The sequence below is a fragment of the Rhagoletis zephyria genome, unplaced genomic scaffold, assembly GCF_001687245.7.
Source record: "Rhagoletis zephyria isolate East Lansing unplaced genomic scaffold, Rhagoletis_zephyria_1.1 Rzeph_scaffold_00094, whole genome shotgun sequence".
Classification (NCBI taxonomy): Eukaryota; Metazoa; Arthropoda; class Insecta; order Diptera; family Tephritidae; genus Rhagoletis; species Rhagoletis zephyria.
Window position 1 is genome coordinate 188,266 of NW_016157178.1, and position 20,453 is coordinate 208,718.

A 20,453-nucleotide genomic window follows, 5' to 3' on the forward strand; every position below is an offset into this window, starting at 1 on the left:
ATGCATGCATGCACAGTTTCGGTTGAAAACCGAAATAATGCATATGAAAAAAACCGAAATAATGCATATATGCACAGTTTCGGTTGAAAACCGCAATAATGCATATTAGAAAAACCGAAATTATGCATATGCACTCATTCGTTTGAAAACCGAAATAATGCATGTGAAAAAAACCGAAATAATGCATATATGCACATTTTCGGGTTAAAACCGAAATAATGCATATGGTAAAAACCGAAATAAAGCATACATGCACAGTTTCGGTTGAAACCGAAATAATGTCTAAATGCACAGTTTCCATATGCGCAATTTCGGTGCCCCGCTACTATGATAGCACGGCCGAATAATCATAGCCAACATATGTTCAGTAGTCGAAAAAATTATAGCCGCACCAAATTTTGACAAGTTTTAAAATATTATTTTTGTTGTTATTTAATTTCGGTTAGTTTTTTTTAGTTCGTTCTTTACCAACATCCGTATAAATACAAGTTTAAAGGCAGTGTCACGCGATTGAGTATTTGCCAAAATTTGGTGTAAATCGTATCCCAATTGTTTGGACACCCAAAATATTTTTCACTATCCCAATCACGAAAATTAATTTATAGAAATTTTTCAATAGAACATCGCTGTATTGTACCAATTTTTTGACTACAAAAAAAAAAGTCCCATTTTTTTACTAATAGCCCAATATAAGAATTTACAAATCTGTACACATGTACCAATCGAGTGACACTGCCTTAAAAATTTATGTAATTTAAAAAAAAAATCCTACAAATTTTCGTTAAAATTTCGAGTTTTTTAATTAAATTCTGAGTATACAGTTTTGTAGTCCATTGAATTCTAGTAGAATAAAGTACACGTTTCAAATGGCTAAAAATGTCGATTGATTTTTTAGAGTTTTTAAAAGTTCAAAGTTTGTACGAAAGTTTGTTGAATTTTTTTTTGATATTGCACAAATGAGTAGTCCACTTGCAAATAGCGTTATGTGATTTTATAATAGTGAGCCATAAATTAAAAAAAAACGTCTACAACAACAAGTAACATCCAAATTGTATATTTCTCTTTATTATCTGAAAATTTGGATAAACAAGAGCCTAATAACATTAAAAAACAATTTCGCAGTGTGGTAGTTTTTGCAAATTTTATATATAAAAATTGAATATAGCGAGTTTTGAAACAGTAACTTTTACATAGCTATCTTTTTTTAGCTTTTCGCGTTCGCTCTTCCATGAAGATTGGTCTGCTTCATTTTTTCCGACGCCTTCCACTAGGCATCGAAACTACCACGTTTTCTTGCAGTTTTCTAAGTTCATCAGAAGATGGAGACTTTTGAAAGTGTATAAATAAGTATTATATCGACTTTTGCAATAGTTTTTAACATTTGATGCTATGTTTTCAGAAAATAGAAAGATTTTGCACTGTATTGTTAGTGGACATGAAACTACTTTAAATACTGGTACGTTACTCACCAAAAACTAAAAATCTAAAAAAATTTACATAGCGCCTTTGCAAGAGGACTACTCAAATTTGGAAACATGGATTTCCACGGGTTTTGTTAAAGAATGAACTATATTTTTATTTAAAAAATAACAAAAGTTCAATAACAGCAAACAAAATACGTTAGAACTTGGCAAAAAGTGGTTCGGTTATAATTTTTTGACCACTGTATGGTGAGAGGGGGCTTGGTCAGAACCCCTGCCTCAATAATGTACGCAACGTTGTTATTGGGCGCAATATCAATACTGAATTATATGCCGCTGATACGAAAAAATGGTTACACTTGTCCTCTTTTAAACCAAATCAATTAACATTTCACAAACAGAATTAACATTTCTTGTTTTAAGCTCATCAAAAAGGATGCTGACATTGGCTCGCTTACGAAGATAAATTTTAAACTGGGTGTTGCATCTCAATATGACAAGGTTTTGGACCCAGCGCTTTGGCCTACCAATATTAAAATCGCCCCTTCCAGTTTTTTCAACGACGAGGGCATACCAAAGAGCAAACCTAGCCATTTCCAAATTATCCGTTCCAGCGTTCAAGAATTTGAAGATAAACTTTCAAAATATGGGTGGCTTGCGTACTAAGTCGGACGATATTCTGATCCGTAGCTCAGTTTCGGATTTTGACGTCATAATCTTCGTGGAGACTTGGTTAAATGCAAAATTTTTAGATAGTGAATATTTCAATCCGACCTTATTCAACGTTTTTCGGAAAGATCGGGATGCCAATATTACAGGATTTTCTCGCGGTGGTGGTGTTTTCATCGCAGTTCGACGTTACTTTCATACATTTGTTGTCCCGCTCAGCGACAATGACCCAATATTAGATCAAATTTGTGTTTGCATCAAAGGTACTTCTGAATTTGGCTCTTTATATATATTGGCTTCATACATCCCGCCTGGTAGTAATTTTAGTCTTTATAAAACTCATACAGACAACATTTCATATTTGGTACATAATGTGTTAACAACTAATCATGTATGTGTGTTCAGTGATTTCAATCTTCCAAATATTATCTGGTCTAATAATCTGTCAAAATGGGGATTTATACCAACGAACGTTAATACAGCGATCGAATCTTACTTTGTTAATAATATTTTAAGTCTTAACCTAGTGCAATTGAATTGTTTTAAAAACAAGCTTAATAGAATTTTAGATCTCGTCTTTGTTAGTGATAATATCAACGCTACTATTTCGGTATGTTACTCGCCGATCTTGCCTACTGACAAGCATCATGTTTCCGTGGCCCTCAAGGTAAAGTTTTATGAATTTACAGGCACTAAATGTGAAGAGACAATGGCTTTTAATTTCTCAAAGTGTGACTTTTCAAGGGTCAATAACTCTTTAATCAAAGTTAACTGGGATGAGCTGCTCTTTGGTTCCGCTACCTCGGATTGTTATTCTGCCTTTAGGTCTAAAGTGGTAGAGATTTGTCGCCAAAATATTCCACTAATTCGGAAAAGGCCGTACAAGCTTCCTTGGTATACGCGAGATTTAGAAAAAGCTTAAAATTCGGCGAAATAAGCTTTATAAGAGGTTTGTTGAAATAAAAAACACGTGCGATCGTTTTTTGTGCAAAAGAAGAAGTGACATTTTATATTTCCTTTAAGCAAAGAGAGTATACATTTGACAGCTGTTAGTGGTAAAGAGTATTTACCTATATGCCAGCTAAGGCCCTATTCACAATACCCTCACTTCTTGAATATTTAATTAATTTTATAAAAAAAATCTATATGTAAATATTCAATAAGCTACCAATAAATTTAAATTCTTTGCCTTAATCTACTACCAATAAATTCAAAAGAAAGTTATTTCAAATTCTTATAAAAATGTTACATACATACATATGTATGTTTAATGAAATTAATTAAAATTCAATACAAGCCTATTTTCTGTGAGCAAAAATCATTCTTCCCTTTAGCCACAGCTTTTATGAGACTGTCGGCAGCCATCTCAACTGTTGGTATATACTTTATTGAAATTATCCCGTTTTCGACTGTCTCACGCAAATGATGGTACTTAATATCGATATGTTTGGATCTCGGTCGAAAGCCATCAGATTCAGCTAATTTGATAGCACTTTGGTTATCGCAGTACAATTGAATTGATGAACCGCCACCGTAATCCAATTCGCCTGATAATTGTTTCAGCCAAACCGCCTCTTGAACAGCCGATGACATTGCCATGTACTCGGCCTCGGTACTTGACAATGCAACTGTTGGTTGGCGCTTACTTGCCCAAGTAATTGCTGCATTTGACATCTTGAATAAGTATCCCGTACAAGAACGACGTTTATCAATGTCCGATGCCCAATCAGCATCAGAGTAACCATGCAATTGTGGTGAACCATTCGACGAATACTTTAGTTTATAGTCCTTGGTTCCCTTGAGATATCGCACGATTCTTTTCAAAGCCTTCCAATGAGAAACATTGTAATTTGAGTTAAATCGGCTGACGTGCCAGATACAATAAACTGCCCACAGCAGCCTGATAAGGAATCTTTGCTAGTTCGTCTTCATCAGCGCTTTCTGAAACCATACCGATAGATAACTTTTGATTGTAGTCGCTTGGGGTAGAAACTGGTTTGCAATCAGCCATGTTGAACCGAATTAAAATGTCGTTAATATATTTACACTGGTCGAGCTCTACACCATCATGGGTCGGGGTAATTCGGATACCAATACAACTTTTAACCGGCCCCATGTCTTTCATCTTGAACGACATGCATAATGCTTCTTTGATTTCAGTCAAGACCTTGGAGTCTTTCCAAAACAGCAATATGTTGTCAACATAAATCGCCAGTATCAATGAACAGTCTTTAACGAAATACACACATGGGTCTTATTTTGACTTGTGTAGCCCAAACGATTTTAACACCGAATCCAGCTTCAAATTCCATTGCCTTCCGGCTTGTTTCAGTCCATACATTGCTCGATTTAATTTGCAGACAGCATTTTTGCCATCAGCAAACCCTTCTGGTTGCGCGATGTATATTTCTTCTTGCAGTTCACCTTGTAGAAATGCAGTAACCGCATCCATCTGATCTATTTTTAGCCCATTTTTAACAGCCAACGTAACCAAAAAACGAATGGTTGAGTAGCGTACAACTGGAGAGTATGTTTCATTGTAGTCCATTCCATGAATTTGGCTACAGCCCTTAGCAACTAAACGAGCTTTATGCTTAATAACATTGTTATCCATATCACGTTTAGTAGTGAACACCCATTTCGTTTTCAAAGCTTTAGGCCCCGCTGGCAATTGCATTAATATCCATGTGTTATTTTCTTTTAATGAATCCATTTCGCTCTCCATCGCAAACTTCCATTCTTCAGAATCATTTCGGCTTATAGTTTCTTCAAATGTAATTGGATCAACATCTTCGTTAATACACGTTAAATAACTCACAAACCCATCCCGTTGAATTGGTTTCGGTACTCTGGCCGTCCGTCTTGGTGTTTGACGATTATCAATTTCTACAGTTTCTTCAGGCAAGTATGTTGGATCTGTGAACGTAAGGTCATCAGNGTCGTTAATATATTTACACTGGTCGAGCTCTACACCATCATGGGTCGGGGTAATTCGGATACCAATACAACTTTTAACCGGCCCCATGTCTTTCATCTTGAACGACATGCATAATGCTTCTTTGATTTCAGTCAAGACCTTGGAGTCTTTCCAAAACAGCAATATGTTGTCAACATAAATCGCCAGTATCAATGAACAGTCTTTAACGAAATACACACATGGGTCTTATTTTGACTTGTGTAGCCCAAACGATTTTAACACCGACTCCAGCTTCAAATTCCATTGCCTTCCGGCTTGTTTCAGTCCATACATTGCTCGATTTAATTTGCAGACAGCATTTTTGCCATCAGCAAACCCTTCTGGTTGCGCGATGTATATTTCTTCTTGCAGTTCACCTTGTAGAAATGCAGTAACCGCATCCATCTGATCTATTTTTAGCCCATTTTTAACAGCCAACGCAACCAAAAAACGTAGTAGCGTACAACTGGAGAGTATGTTTCATTGTAGTCCATTCCATGAATTTGGCTACAGCCCTTAGCAACTAAACGAGCTTTATGCTTAATAACATTGTTATCCATATCACGTTTAGTAGTGAACACCCATTTCGTTTTCAAAGCTTTACGCCCCGGTGGCAATTGCATTAATCTCCATGTGTTATTTTCTTTTAATGAATCCATTTCGCTCTCCATCGCAAACTTCCATTCTTCAGAATCATTTCGGCTTATGGCTTCTTCAAATGTAATTGGATCAACATCTTCGTTAATACACGTTAAATAACTCACAAACCCATCCCGTTGAATTGGTTTCGGTACTCTGGCCGTCCGTCTTGGTGTTTGACGATTATCAATTTCTACAGTTTCTTCAGGCAAGTATGTTGGATCTGTGAACGTAAGGTCATCAGTCGATTGAAACGAACCGTTTTTATCATCACCTTTCACCGATCTTTTATTATCTTCTGAGAGCTCATCTTTCACGATAGTTATTGTTGTTTTTGGGGAATCTACTACACCCCGCGGGTCCCTCACTTGATCTGGAAACTCTACATCCACGTCAATTTCCATAATCGATGCGTTTGCTTTTTCGTGGAATATCACATCGCGGCTCACTACTAAGCTTTTTGTGTACAGATCGATGCAACGAATACCCTTTTTATTCGAGTCGTATCCTACGAAAATAATTTTTCTAGCTTTTCGGTCCAACTTTTTGCGACGCTGTTTGGGAATGTGCACCATTACTGGGGATCCAAATATTCGTAAATGTGAAACATCAACCTTAGAGGCTGTCCACATTTCCTCCGGTGTCTTATCTTTCAACCCTGAGCAAACTGAACGATTTATTAAATACGACGCCATGTTGACGGCTTCAGCCCAGTAACCATCATCAAGCTCAGCATCAAATAACAGACATTTGGCACGTTCGATTATGGTTCGGTTCATACGTTCTGCGGTGCCATTTTGCTCCGGCGTATATACATTTGTTAGCTGATGTTGAATACCATTGGAGCAAAGAAATGTGTTGAATTGATTTGAACAATACTCAGTTCCGTTGTCAGTGCGAAGGACTTTAATCTTTTTGCCAGTTTGGTTTTCAACAAATGCTTTAAACTCAATAAATGTGCTCAAAACGCCAGATTTTTCTTTTAAGAAATAAACAAAAATTCTCTTTGAAAAATCATCAATGGAAGTTAACAGGTACCTTGCACCACCAATTGATCGGGTTTCCATTGGTCCAACCAAATCAGAATGTATTAATTCTAGTAACTCGCTTGTGTGGCTTTTGCTTAGCTTAAATGGCGCTCGTGATAACTTGCCCTCGGCACATACTACGCAGTTTGGTAATCCTATTTTTTTATTTGCAAATTTCATTCCGGTCACCGCCCCATCACGCATTTTACATAAACTTCCGTAGTTAAGATGACCAAATCTTCGATGCCATGTAATTGCGTCATTTTCTTCTTTGCAAGATAACATGCACGCTTCACCGGCTGTTTTTAATTTGTGAACTCCACCTTCTGGCTTGCAATGTGCAAATTCAACCAAATTTTGATCATAAATATAGCATCCGTTTTTGTTAAAAACAATCGTATTCCCTTTTTGAACAGTTTTGAATACTGATAATAAATTTGCCGACAATTCAGGCACGTGCAAAATATTCGAAATGGATACTTCGTCATTACGCAACAACAATTTCGATTTGCCTTCGCAATTCACTTTCATGTTTTCATCATTCGCAGCAGAAATTTCCTTAACATTCGACGAAGTGCAATCAAACAGTAAATTTAAATTCGGTGTCATATGACTCGATGCCCCACTATCTATATACCAATCGCACATATCGTATTTTGTTGAAAATTTCGCTGTAAATGCCTTTTTTGCAATTNGATTTGGTGTCATATGAGTCGATGCCCCACTATCTATATACCAATCGCAAATATCGTATTTTGTTGAAAATTTCACTGTAAATGCCTTTTTTGCAATTTCAGTGTTGTTGTTCATTGTTTTAGTTTGCCCCTTTTGCTCCTTCTTCTTACATTCAGAGCTAATGTGACCCCTGCCACCACAAGAGTAACATTCTACAGAGCGACGATTATTTGATTTTTTGCTGTTTTGCCTAAACGAATGTTTGCCAATAAACGCATTGTTGTTGGTTTTACCCTCACGTGAATACTGCGTGTCTAACAATTTCATTTTAGCAGCATTTATTTTGTCACATGCTTCGAAACTCAAAATAAGTGGTTTGTATTCCTCTGCCAATCCTGCAAGCATAATTGCAGCCAACCACTCGTCGTCGATGCTAAAACCAATACAATTTAATTTACTCGCCGTTGTCATTATTTGATCGATATAAATCTGCATGTTTTCACATTCCTCTAAACGAATTGAGATCAAAGTGCGCAACAAACCAATTTTCCGCATTATTCCACGATCTTCGTACATGTTCTGGAACTTTGTCCATATCTCCAACGCCGTTTTGCATGTTCTAATATGCACAAATAGCTCTGACTCCACACTTAGTGCCAATAACGTTTTCGCAGAACTTAATTTGTCGGCCTCCTTTGCCTTGCACATTCTTGGATCTTCCTTTGATGGAACGATGCAGTAACTTAATTTCTTTAACTCCAAGAAATTCTCCATTGCAAACGTCCAATTGTGAAAATTCTCACCGCCTTTTAACTTTTCAACCGCAAAGTCTGCTTTCGTTGAATTCGCCATTTTGAAGAATTATTAATTGCTAATTTAGTGTTTTACGAAAAAACCGATTTAAATTTAATGCAAGTAATGCGAAAAACGCAATAAAATTCGCAATTCAACAGAGGCAAAAGAAAAATTAATTAACGAGGTGGGCTGGGCCCATAACCTGTTGATATAAAAAACACGTGCGATCGTTTGTTGTGCAAAAGAAGAAGTGACATTTTATATTTCCTTTAAGCAAAGAGAGTATACATTTGACAGCTGTTAGTCGTAAAGAGTATTTACATATATGCCAGCTAAGGCCTTATTCACAATAAGGTTTAAGGGTATAATAATCTCCATGCTTATACATTATATCTGCAATGCGGTTTCCTGGGAAGATAGATCCGCTAGTACTTCTTCAGAAGTTGCTAATCTGTTTGCAGAGTTTTTTAATTCAAACTTCGTTTGTGATGATCATGACTCCAATTCCTACTTCTCCTTGAAAGATAACTCACCTATGAACTTCGGCCTTTTGAGTCTGTCGTTAGAAGACGTTGAGGATGGTATCAAAGATCTTAAACCGTCTACTAAGATGGATATAGATGGTATCTCCACTATCCTTCTTTTAAAATATCCTGCGCTTGCTTTTCCTATCAAACTAATCTTTAACAAATCGTTAGAATCTGGGGTCTTTATTGACGACTGGAAACGGACGGATGTTACTCCAATTTACAAAAGTGGCAAAAAGGACGATGTTTCTCATTACAGGCCGATTTCTAAACTCTCGACTGTATCTAAACTTTTTGAAAGCATCATAAAGGAAAATATGTATTTTGCTACGAAGAGTATAATCTCTCCGCAGCATCATGGTTTTGTTACTGGTAAATCTGGCGTTTTCTGTTGGGAACCAAGTAGACTGTATCTGTACTGACTTCTCAAAAGCGTTCGACAAAGTATCGCATAAAATATTGTTAGCTAAGCTTGCATCTCTAGGTTTTCATTCCGTGTTCCTAGATTGGTTGCGATCATATTTAAGCAATAGACGTTGTGTAGTGACTGTTGATGGTGTCTCCTCTAGGTCCTTCACTGCATCCTCTGGAGTTCCACAGGGGCCCCTGCTCTTCGTATTGTTCATCAACAATATTAGTCGCTGTTTTACCTTCGCTAAATTTCTTTTATATGCCGACGACCTAGAAATATTTTCTGTCATTACCAACTCGGCTGACTCGCATAGACTTCAAGCCAATATTAATAATTTAACCAAGTGATGCCGTATTTCTCACCTTTTTTTAAATATCAAAAAATGCTTTAAGATCCACTTCTTTAAATTAGTCAATGCGTTGCCTACATGTTATTGCATATCTGATATTGTTCCCCAACATGTTGAGGAAATCAAAGATCTAGGCGTTGTTTTCGATTCGCGTTTTACGTTTTCAAATCAAATAGACTTTACTATCTCCAAATTGTATTCCGTCTTAGGTTTCATAAGAAGAAACAGATCAAACTTTTCCGATCCTTATACCTTCAAATTATTATTTACTGCTTTCGTTCGTTCTAGACTAGAATATGCTGCGTTTATTTGGAGGCCTTACTACCAATTCTCCATTGAAGGAATTGAACGTGTGCGAAAAGTTTTCTAAAGTTTGCTCTTTCTTGACTTCAAGTCCCGGTTGCGACTAATTAATCTTAAGCCTCTGGAAAGTAGAAGAGTGATTTTGTCTCTGTCCTTCATGTTTAAGTGTTATTAATGGGGAGATTGACTGCTCCGATCTGTTGCAAAGTATTAACTTTTCTGTTCCGACTCGACACTTACGTAATAACCATCCGTTTTATTTATGCAGATTCCGAACGAACTATGCGTACAATGCTCCTATTGCTCGTGCCCTTCGCGAACTAAACGAGAACTCTAACTCCACTGAACTTGATCTCTGTTTCTAAATCAAGTTTTTCGTCACAACTAAACTCTTACTTTACTTACTTTAGTTATAAATAGTTAGTAAGAACGTTTGTTTTTTGACTTTGAATGAATGAAATAAATGAAATTTCACACTTATTTCACAGAAAGAAATTGTATATGCAATTTTACAGCTTTTTCACGTGAAACAGGAAAAGAATACTATGCTTAAAACAAAAATGTAGGTTCGCATTCGATGCTTTAGATATTCCCGATTTTCAGCCAAAGAAATCTGGTCACCGTTATTATAAATGAAGTAGTTAATTAAGCCAATCAAAGCAAAATAAATTAAATCTTCCCCATTAAATTCCAAAATTTTAAAAGCTCCATTTCTGCCGCTTGGTGACACCCCTCCTTTTTTTATATTTGATTACTCGTTTTCAATTTAAAATTATTCGATTTTTCGCATATTACTTATTGTGTAGTAGGATCGAGTATTGGAGGGTTTTCCCAATAAGGCTCCCTCTATTATAAATACTATACCTGCATACTTGGGATATTGTAATGAGAATGTACCTGTAGCGACTGCAGCTTGTCCTCTAAATTAGTTAGTCGTTCTTCAATTGCATCTTGGCGACTCGACATATCCGAAATTATTTCATAAACTGTATTTTGAGTCTAACCAAAAAAATTAAGTATTGTTAGTAAATATACACACAAAATAGAATATGCTCATATCTGTGTATGTGTAAACCCATATTCTCTTCAAAAGTGTTTTAACTCGAAGTTCCCCGTCTATTATAAAATACAAAAGCAAGTTTTTTGCAGCTACTACTTCAGCAATTGCTAGGAGGTAAGTATAGTATATGACTAGTGCCCGTTTTTATTACATAGTTAATATCTAAAATAAAAAAACTTTTAGTTAATAAGTACACTTTTTACGAAACTAAGTTTTTAGTTAATGCACTTTTGAAGAACGTGGGTCTTATGTGTATACAACTTACATATCGTTCAAAGTACAAAACTGCGTATCGTGGTTCTGCAAAACCTCGTAACTGACATTTGTGCCAAAAAAGATATTTGCTCACCGGAAGCTCCTGTCATCAAACCGTTATTGATTCATACTAAAATATTGATACTTTGACATAGGAAGAAGAGATAATTAGGGATAAACGAGAAACCCGTTTTGAAATAAGCCAAGTTTTACTCTCTCCTACAAAATTTGGGCAACCTCACATACGAAGTTTTGCATTTTCTTAATACGCGGTTTTGTACTTTAAACGACGATATGTGCATCTATACTTACCTTCGCCATATCTGTTATAGTGTTTGCGTTGTCCATTAGTTTTCGTTGGTCCATTTTAACCTTTCGTAACCTGATCGGCATTGAGAAAATTTTAAAATCCATTAGACGCAACAACAGATAGATTTTTTTTTTATTTTAAATCATGCTTAGGGTAAAATACCTATCGCACGTTTAATAAAAAAAGAAAACTATTACAAAATTTCAACTTTGTGAGAAAACGTAGTCGAGAATGATCAATTCATAATGTTGGTATACAAAAAACAAAATTTTGGGGAGTTTAGTTATCTGTTGGACTGAGCATATATATTCCTTATCAAGCCTATTAGTTATATGTTAAAATCTCTAAAAATGTAAATTTTGAATTAATTCTCTGTATTATGAAACGTGCGATATATCAGCCGTCTTTGTTAATGAAACTTATATAAAAAGCATTAAAGCTTTAAATTTTGTAGCGCCTTTTATGGAACATATATCAAGGTCATTGTTTCTTTTTCCGAATAACAAGAGAAATGGTTATAAAAAGATATTGCTGCTTTTGAATACATTTTTCCTTTTCTTGTGAGGTTTTCATGCAACTAAATCTTTAGCATAATTTTTAGCATAAATAAGAAAACAAGTTTTCGATGTTCATAAGTCGCCCGCCTTATAATGATTTATATCAGAAGTTTTTTCATAGTAAAAATACTCTCGGAAGTTTGCCATTGCAGAGGGGCGAGCGCCGCTAAAAACCACTTTTTGAATCATTCCCGATTTTGCCCAGCTAGGCATGGAACCTGGAGGGCGTTTAAAATATGTATTTACATCTAAAAATTGGTTTTTCGCCCTAAACTTTTCAGTTGGAACCCTTTTTTTTATAGCAAATATCTTTCGCGATAGTTGATATTTGTATGTATATGCTAAAATTATCCATGCACCACGATTCTTTAGTGAAACAACTTTGTTCTTGAAAATTGCAGGAGGATAAAAAATACACATTCATTGATATCTTGGGGGAAAAAATCTTAAAAGAAATTGAAGTATATATCGTCCCCGTTATGCCAGAATTATGAATGTGCAAATTTACCAATTTTGAGTTGTTGGGTTGATCGGATTAACCTTTGGATGTTCTATGTTAATCACATATTTTGCAGCGTCAGTTACATGAATGTAACATGACTTATAAACAAAAGCTTTCAAATTTAATTTCCCAACATTTTAATTTTTACACATTCATGTGTCGATATTAACTTCCAAGAATTATAAAATTGTAAGCCCATCTTTTTTTTTGGTTTGGTCGCTATTAGTCTAACTACGCTTCCGATACACCATTGGCTTGTCTAACGTTCAAATAACAAGCACATACAATTTTAATGGCATGAAAACGTCATTTGTAAGACAAGTTATGAAATATTAAGTAAAAAATTTAAATAAGTATGTGTACATCTACATCAAGCGTTTAAATTGCAAATTTTTGCTGGGCTTATTTTTTTATATGCATCTGCCCAGAATATGAAACCCAAAATCGGTGTTATTCACGAAATTGATATACATGTACTTATTTTACGATAAACTCTCCGATATCTACGTTCAAACACTTCCAGCATTAGGCTTTATAAATTTTTTTAATTTCGAATTTATTTTCGTAAGTATGTATGTATGTATGGAAGTACATAAGCAGGAATGTACACGCAAAATTTATAAAGAAGCTTTTGTTGAAAAATACGTAGCGATAGAAATAATTTCGTCGTTAAGATTGCAGAAAATCGTATCTCAATTTCATTATTGACCACTATAAGATTTTGGGTAACATGTTGTTGTAGTGTAGGTAAACTAATATTACGAGTGATATGTGTATAAACTTGATGTATTAATGGGGTTTGGCAGTGAAGAAGAAGTAGATACTTCTGCAATCTTAACACTAACGAAATCACGGATACTAATATTCAAAGTGAAAATTGGAGTTTACATTTTAGTGTAAGTCCACCAACAACACCGAAAAGCTTACACAGTTACACAGAATTCAGGTAATAAAAGGAGCGACAAACACACTTACATTCTGGTCAACAGCTAGCGGTAAGTGCATGCGGCGATTGTGATCAAATTGGATTTTGAGATACGAAATTCTAGAAAATTAACGACTTATGTAAATAATGTTGTCACTGGATTTATGCGACCTGGGTTAGCCCGCATAACAGTTGACAAACATATTCATTTATTTAATGTATTTTATACAATATGTAAACAGGGCTTTACAACCTAGTTACAGGCTAGTAAAACGAGTCGAGATGAGAGTTTTTTTAATGAGCCTATTTCGATAAGTGAAAGATTGGGATGTGATGCACTTGCCCTAAAGTTATGTTCTGAATAATCATGCACATACATGAATAGGTATGTGCGGAAAAGGCATTGAGTGAGGGTTAGATATATTTGAGAAAAAAGGCGGGAATAAAAAATTTCTTCTTCCTCCAGTCAAAATGGATGCATTTAGCAATTCATGCATGCAAACAAGCATTTTGGTTTGAAGTTTTAGTGGAAGTTCGCTTGAGGTAGTTATTGGGTGGGACTAAGTAAATTGCAAAGCAAAATGTTAAATATACTATATTATTTTATATGAAGTTTCCGTGAGGAAATTTTTAGATGTGACTGAGGTTATTGCTATGTACAATGTTTAATTTTGATCAACTGTTATGACTTTCACAGAGCACATTGCACAAAAACTGCGACAGGTTTCTCTAGAATACTCACGCATATATAGCTAGAAGGAACTTTCTTTGGTGGGTTCTTACACGTCCGGGATTAACCCGTTTTACTAGTCTTGTATGTTTGTAAATGAGCCAAGTTTCACGAAGAACATTTGCCGCTGCATTTTTCAGCTAAAATATGATGCAAGGAAGAAAAATATATGTATATTGGTTAAAACTAGTTATAGACAAATAATAAATAAATATTAGAAAATGTGCGTGAAATGAAACAATGCTCGTATTGAACTGACGTATACACCTACATTTAAATGAAACCATATGTGAAATTAACCATCTTAAATGTATGAATTCTTATCTCTGTAATTGTTCAAGGGTCTACATACCTCCTAAAATTCGCAAAAAATTAATTTTTCGTTTATCTGGTTTTTACTTTGTATTTTTCTACACATTTTGTTGCAATGATCTTTTCTAAAGTTTAATATGTTTTGTAATGTGTTCAGTGCGCATTCTAGCAAAATATAATCGAGAAAGTGTCAGCTACATAAAACCATACTTATTAACTAACTACTGGCCACAACTGCCTTCCCACAATTTTTAAAGTAAATTAGTTTATAAGTCAACACATTTTACACACGCCCTCCCCTCTCTCTGAGTTAATAACCTTTCAAATTATGTTATTTCATTTTACGAGATATTATAAATACATATACACTGCCGGAAAAAAGTATTGGCACATAGAATTTCTTACAATATATGTAACAATTTTTATTTTTTTTCGCGAATTGTTTATAAACCATGGTTCATTCTAGAACAAAAAACATTATATACTTTGCAGTGTTGCCACTTTGTGAGTAATTCCTCAAAACGTGAGGAATTTCGGGAGCGCTTGAGTATTTTTTGAGGATTTTTATTTTGAGGAATTTTCTCTCGATATATTTGCAGATAACAAATGCAACCATGTTTTACACAAGAGAGTTGTTAAATTGCTCTGCAAATTTTTGAACAAAAAACTTTCCGAAGTTTTATAAAGAGCGACATACACCACACAAGCGGCTTGTCAAACATTCTTCAAACCTACTTTTCCCATTTCGCCATACACCGTGAAAACATGACTCGTTCAAGCAAAGAAGTTTATTTTTCTTCCGGTTCACCATGTAAAAGGGTTTAGATTTCTTTGATTTTTTTCTCTTGCGTCTTCATTCGGTAAAAATTCCGTTGCGAATGAGGCGATTTTAACATACACAACGTAAGCGGTTTGATCAAACGTCAACATGTCGGCCAGAAAATCAAAAAAATTTGATTTTTGTTCACATTTCAAATGGCTTGTTAAACCTTCAAAAACTCCCATACCATGATACAAATATTTAAAGGTAGTTTCACTTCTTCTTCTTAGCCGCCATTGCTCCCATTTGACGTAAACTGTGCTTTTGGCATTTTTTTTTTGAAATCGAGCTACCATATTCTTTGACAAAAGTAAAAAAGTGATTGATTACCTACTTCAAAAAGAAATATAATTATTTAAAAGAAATTAAAGCTTTTAGCGATAGTGAGCATAAAACGGAAGGTAATTGAAATATTACATTGTATTCAAATAAAATAAGCATTTACTGTTGTTAATTTTTTTATTGTTTTTTAGTAAGATGAGCTGCATATTTAGGAGCTGCAAAAATAACAGAAGAAATTGCGAAAAAACTAACATACAGTTTTTTCGACTGCCGGCGGTACCACAAATGCGGGAAAAGTGGATATCCGCGTGCATGGTAACTGAAAATGCGTTACCAAAAGTATTGTTTGTTTGTTCCGAGCACTTTCCCGCGAAAGATTTCAACCGGAGGAAAGGATGCGCCCAATTAGAGCGAAACGCGATACCAGTAGGAGTAGAGTGAGTATGCTTCCCTAGAACCCGAAATAAAGCAACATCCTACTTAGTTTCTTAAAGGACCAACTGCGTATAATATATCATGTAAAAGATAATGCTACATATTTGGTGTGCCTTACATTTATAGCAATTTAAATCAATACGCAGCTCTTTTAATACGAACAATCATGTAAGTATATTTACCTCTTGTGTTACAACTTTCTTTTTAATAAAATAAAAATTCATTAAAAAAATATTAAAATTTCCAAAATAATTATTTGATTAGGTGGCAGTGCTACCTCAAGAATTTACGAAAAGTAGAAACGTCAGTAAGCACAGTTTATCTCAAAACAATTAAAAGTGACACTACCTTCTTTTTTTGTATCATGTCCCATACACAACTTAAATAGCTTTATGCAAAGGGATATTTCGCTTGGTTTGTCAAGCCGCGTGTGTGGTGTTTTTCGCTCTTAAGCACTTTTGCATGTGTTGCTAAATATTCAAAATGTTATCAATAATTTTTTTCATTCCATCGTTATATTTTCAACTAATTTTGAACTAGCAAGATCTCGATAACGAATTGTACTATCATAAGGATATTCATATTGATTCTTCATTAAATCCAGAAAATTATAGGAAAAAAGTTCTTGAATTAAAAGATTCTTCAGGTTCATATAAGTTTCCCAATTAAAAAAATTATATCTGCATTACTAATATAGCCATTTTCTAATGCTACAGTAGAACGTATATTTAGTAGTTTTAAAATGTGTAGGACTGACTTGAGGACCAGATTGAGCACTGATATAGTTGCAGAAATATTATAGACGAACCAAGGAATAAAAAATAACGGTGATACTTTGTTTGAACCGCAAGAACAAATGTACCAATTGAATTGGAGAATGTAATTAATTTTTATGCAAGTACCTGTAAAAAGTAAATAAGAAAATTTTTAGTAATTTGTTCGGATNTGTTTGTTTGTTCCGAGCACTTTCCCGCGAAAGATTTCAACCGGAGGAAAGGATGCGCCCAATTAGAGCGAAACGCGATACCAGTAGGAGTAGAGTGAGTATGCTTCCCTAGAACCCGAAATAAAGCAACATCCTACTTAGTTTCTTAAAGGACCAACTGCGTATAATATATCATGTAAAAGATAATGCTACATATTTGGTGTGCCTTACATTTATAGCAATTTAAATCAATACGCAGCTCTTTTAATACGAACAATCATGTAAGTATATTTACCTCCTGTGTTACAACTTTCTTTTTAATAAAATAAAAATTCATTAAAAAAATATTAAAATTTCCAAAATAATTATTTGATTAGGTGGCAGTGCTACCTCAAGAATTTACGAAAAGTAGAAACGTCAGTAAGCACAGTTTATCTCAAAACAATTAAAAGTGACACTACCTTCTTTTTTTGTATCATGTCCCATACACAACTTAAATAGCTTTATGCAAAGGGATATTTCGCTTGGTTTGTCAAGCCGCGTGTGTGGTGTTTTTCGCTCTTAAGCACTTTTGCATGTGTTGCTAAATATTCAAAATGTTATCAATAATTTTTTTCATTCCATCGTTATATTTTCAACTAATTTTGAACTAGCAAGATCTCGATAACGAATTGTACTATCATAAGGATATTCATATTGATTCTTCATTAAATCCAGAAAATTATAGGAAAAAAGTTCTTGAATTAAAAGATTCTTCAGGTTCATATAAGTTTCCCAATTAAAAAAATTATATCTGCATTACTAATATAGCCATTTTCTAATGCTACAGTAGAACGTATATTTAGTAGTTTTAAAATGTGTAGGACTGACTTGAGGACCAGATTGAGCACTGATATAGTTGCAGAAATATTATAGACGAACCAAGGAATAAAAAATAACGGTGATACTTTGTTTGAACCGCAAGAACAAATGTACCAATTGAATTGGAGAATGTAATTAATTTTTATGCAAGTACCTGTAAAAAGTAAATAAGAAAATTTTTAGTAATTTGTTCGGATTTTGAGGATTTTTCATTTGTTTTTGAGGAATTTGGTAATTTTTTTGTGGCAACACTGATACTTTGTGCAAAACTCGGGAAAATTCATTAAATTTTCTGCAAATTTTCAATTTTTTAATAAGATTTTTAAATTTTTTTAGTATGCAGTTTTGTAGCCCACAAATTTTATTATAATAAAGCGCTAGTTTGAACTAACTAGGACTCACCGTTGATTTTTGAATTTTTTTTTTCACACAGTTTTTTACATTAAAAAAAAAATTCGAAAATATTAGGGGTATTCAAGCGTTAATGCGGAATGCATTGCACCGGTGCGAAATTCGAAATGGCGAAAATTTATCAGTCATTGCATTTTACTCTTTACCAACGATAAGCAAATGCAATGACTGATGCGAGATTTTCGGCTGTTTGTTGTTGATAAAATTCAGCAATTTCACATTTCGCACCGTTGCAATTGCAGTTCTCATTAATGGCTGACATGTGGTTATCCATATAATTTACCATGAATAAATTCAAACCTCTACAAATTATATACATATTATATCTCCGAAGCCGATAAGTAAAATTATGATAAAAACTTGTAAAACAATCAACAGAATTATCCTTAAAACATGATAAAACATATTTCAATAACACTCATGAACTCGCTTTCGATATCGGAAAAGCAGGGCTCGAATCGTAACAGTCGTGAACAAGCAACTCGTAACGTAAAAATGTCGAATTAAGAGACGATCAGTACGTTCACAACTGTAATCCGAAATATGGTGGTTTCCATCGGAAGGTCTACCGCGATAAAAAAATAAATAAAAGTCATATATCTAATGTATTTATAGGCCAATTTGTCTGCTTTTTTAAATATATATATTGCCTATGTAAGTAGAAAAATGTTTGCGAAAAATGGTCTTGTTAAGCGGCGCCAGGGTCGAGATATTTTGAAAAACCGTATTTATGGTACGATTTGGTTTGAATTTGGCATATCGACGGCTGAGTTGAAGATCGACCTATCTCGGTAGCCAGTTCGAAAACGCCCTACCCCAGAAAATATGTCAAGAACGTCCTACTTCGGAATTTGATTGAAGAATGCCATGTTTCAGAATTTTATTGAAAAACACCCTATCTCAGAATTCTGTTCGAAAATGCCCTATCTCAGCTGAAGATACATTGAAAATGTGCTGAGATAGGGCGTTTTTTAATCAAATTCTAAAATAGGGCGTTCTTTAACCAAAGCCAAAATATAAAATGTATTTGACATAAAATGCATGTTATATTTGCATTAAAAAGCAATTTAAAAGCAATATTAACAAAAATATAACGACGGAAATTTATGTCACGTCACGCCACGTGACGTCACGTTTCACACTTGGGGTTGTAAAAGAAAATTTAAACAAGTTGCATTAATTCAAAAATATCTAAAAAACAACTAAAATTACTCCAAATGATAATAAAACAAGTTTCATAAAAAGAGCCATCCACAATTCACACAGTTTTGCGATTTTGTAAGAAAAGAAATATGGAAATACCAAAATGCATTTTTACGTGACGAGTTGCTCATTCAAGACTGCCAGACTTGGCAATATTTCCAACTTTTCCACGCGGTTCGCCGTCAAATTGAGAAAGAGAAATATTATTTCGATGTGTGGACACCCTTTCACATTTCGGAAATAAGTTTCAGAAATAAAAGTTGCAAGATGTGACTGCAATTAGGAGAGCGCAAATCGATTTCAGAAATATATTTCAACTTTTTCGTGCTGCACTAGCAATCTGCAATTCGCCCTTCGGAAATAAAAAACCTCTTTCGAAAGACACTTCACATGCAAGGTGTGACTGCAACTGCTTTCTAAAAAGTCTCAAGTTGATAGCCTTTTAGAAATAGGCGTGTTTTTTTTACACGCATACGTATCTGCGCTTAAAAATTTTATGGAGCTGTAAGCGACAAACTTTATGTGTGCTTATGAATAGTTGTCGATAAAATCAAAATTACTTGTTTTGAAATGGAAATTGTCGATGATTGTTTTTTTACACGTTAAGCGTAGATGTATATGCGTGTAAAAAAAAAAACACGGCTAATATATTGCATTGCCACGTCATTTTTTTCGGAAAATTAAACACTGAGTTGCTGTACGCAGCCACTGAGAGCAGTTAGGAACACACTGTTAAACATACGTGATGTGGTATTTTGTTAAGTCTCTGCTGATATAATTTTTACTTAACCCTCCGTAAGTCTGGAGAACAGAATAACGTCGTGAGCCTGGTGGGGCCCGAAAATGGGACGCTCCGTTTTACAGCCTATTAAAAACGGATTGTTGTCTTATTAGTAAATCTATAATCGGCGAAAATATTGCGTTGATTTTTGTGATTTTATTTTTTTAGAGACTACTTCTGGCTTCTTCTAGAGACTAAGCTGGCATTGATTTTTTGAAACTTTGTTACCCATTTTATTTCGTAAGAAACTCATGCTTCCATAATGGAAAAAGTGCAAAAATTCGCAAAAATCAACAGGATTTTTTAGCCG

The 20,453-nt window shown here is 34.5% G+C and overlaps 1 protein-coding gene across 9 annotated transcripts in view; it reads right to left on the reverse strand.

Moving 5' to 3' along the window:
- The window catches only part of LOC108375723 (small conductance calcium-activated potassium channel protein), a 387,259-nt gene that overhangs the window by 61,703 nt on the left and 305,103 nt on the right, over positions 1-20,453 (reverse strand). For 8 of the 9 annotated variants that reach the window (XM_017631912.1, XM_017631890.1, XM_017631898.1 and 5 more), the window contains 3 exons: positions 14,126-14,253; positions 11,402-11,471; positions 10,672-10,773 (listed from right to left, as the gene is read on the reverse strand). The exons of the other annotated variant lie outside the window; for it this stretch is intronic. In XM_017631912.1, the coding sequence (XP_017487401.1) occupies positions 10,672-10,773; positions 11,402-11,471; positions 14,126-14,253 (300 nt within the window). The remainder of the gene's footprint in view (positions 1-10,671; positions 10,774-11,401; positions 11,472-14,125; positions 14,254-20,453) is intronic. 9 annotated transcript variants of the gene reach the window in all.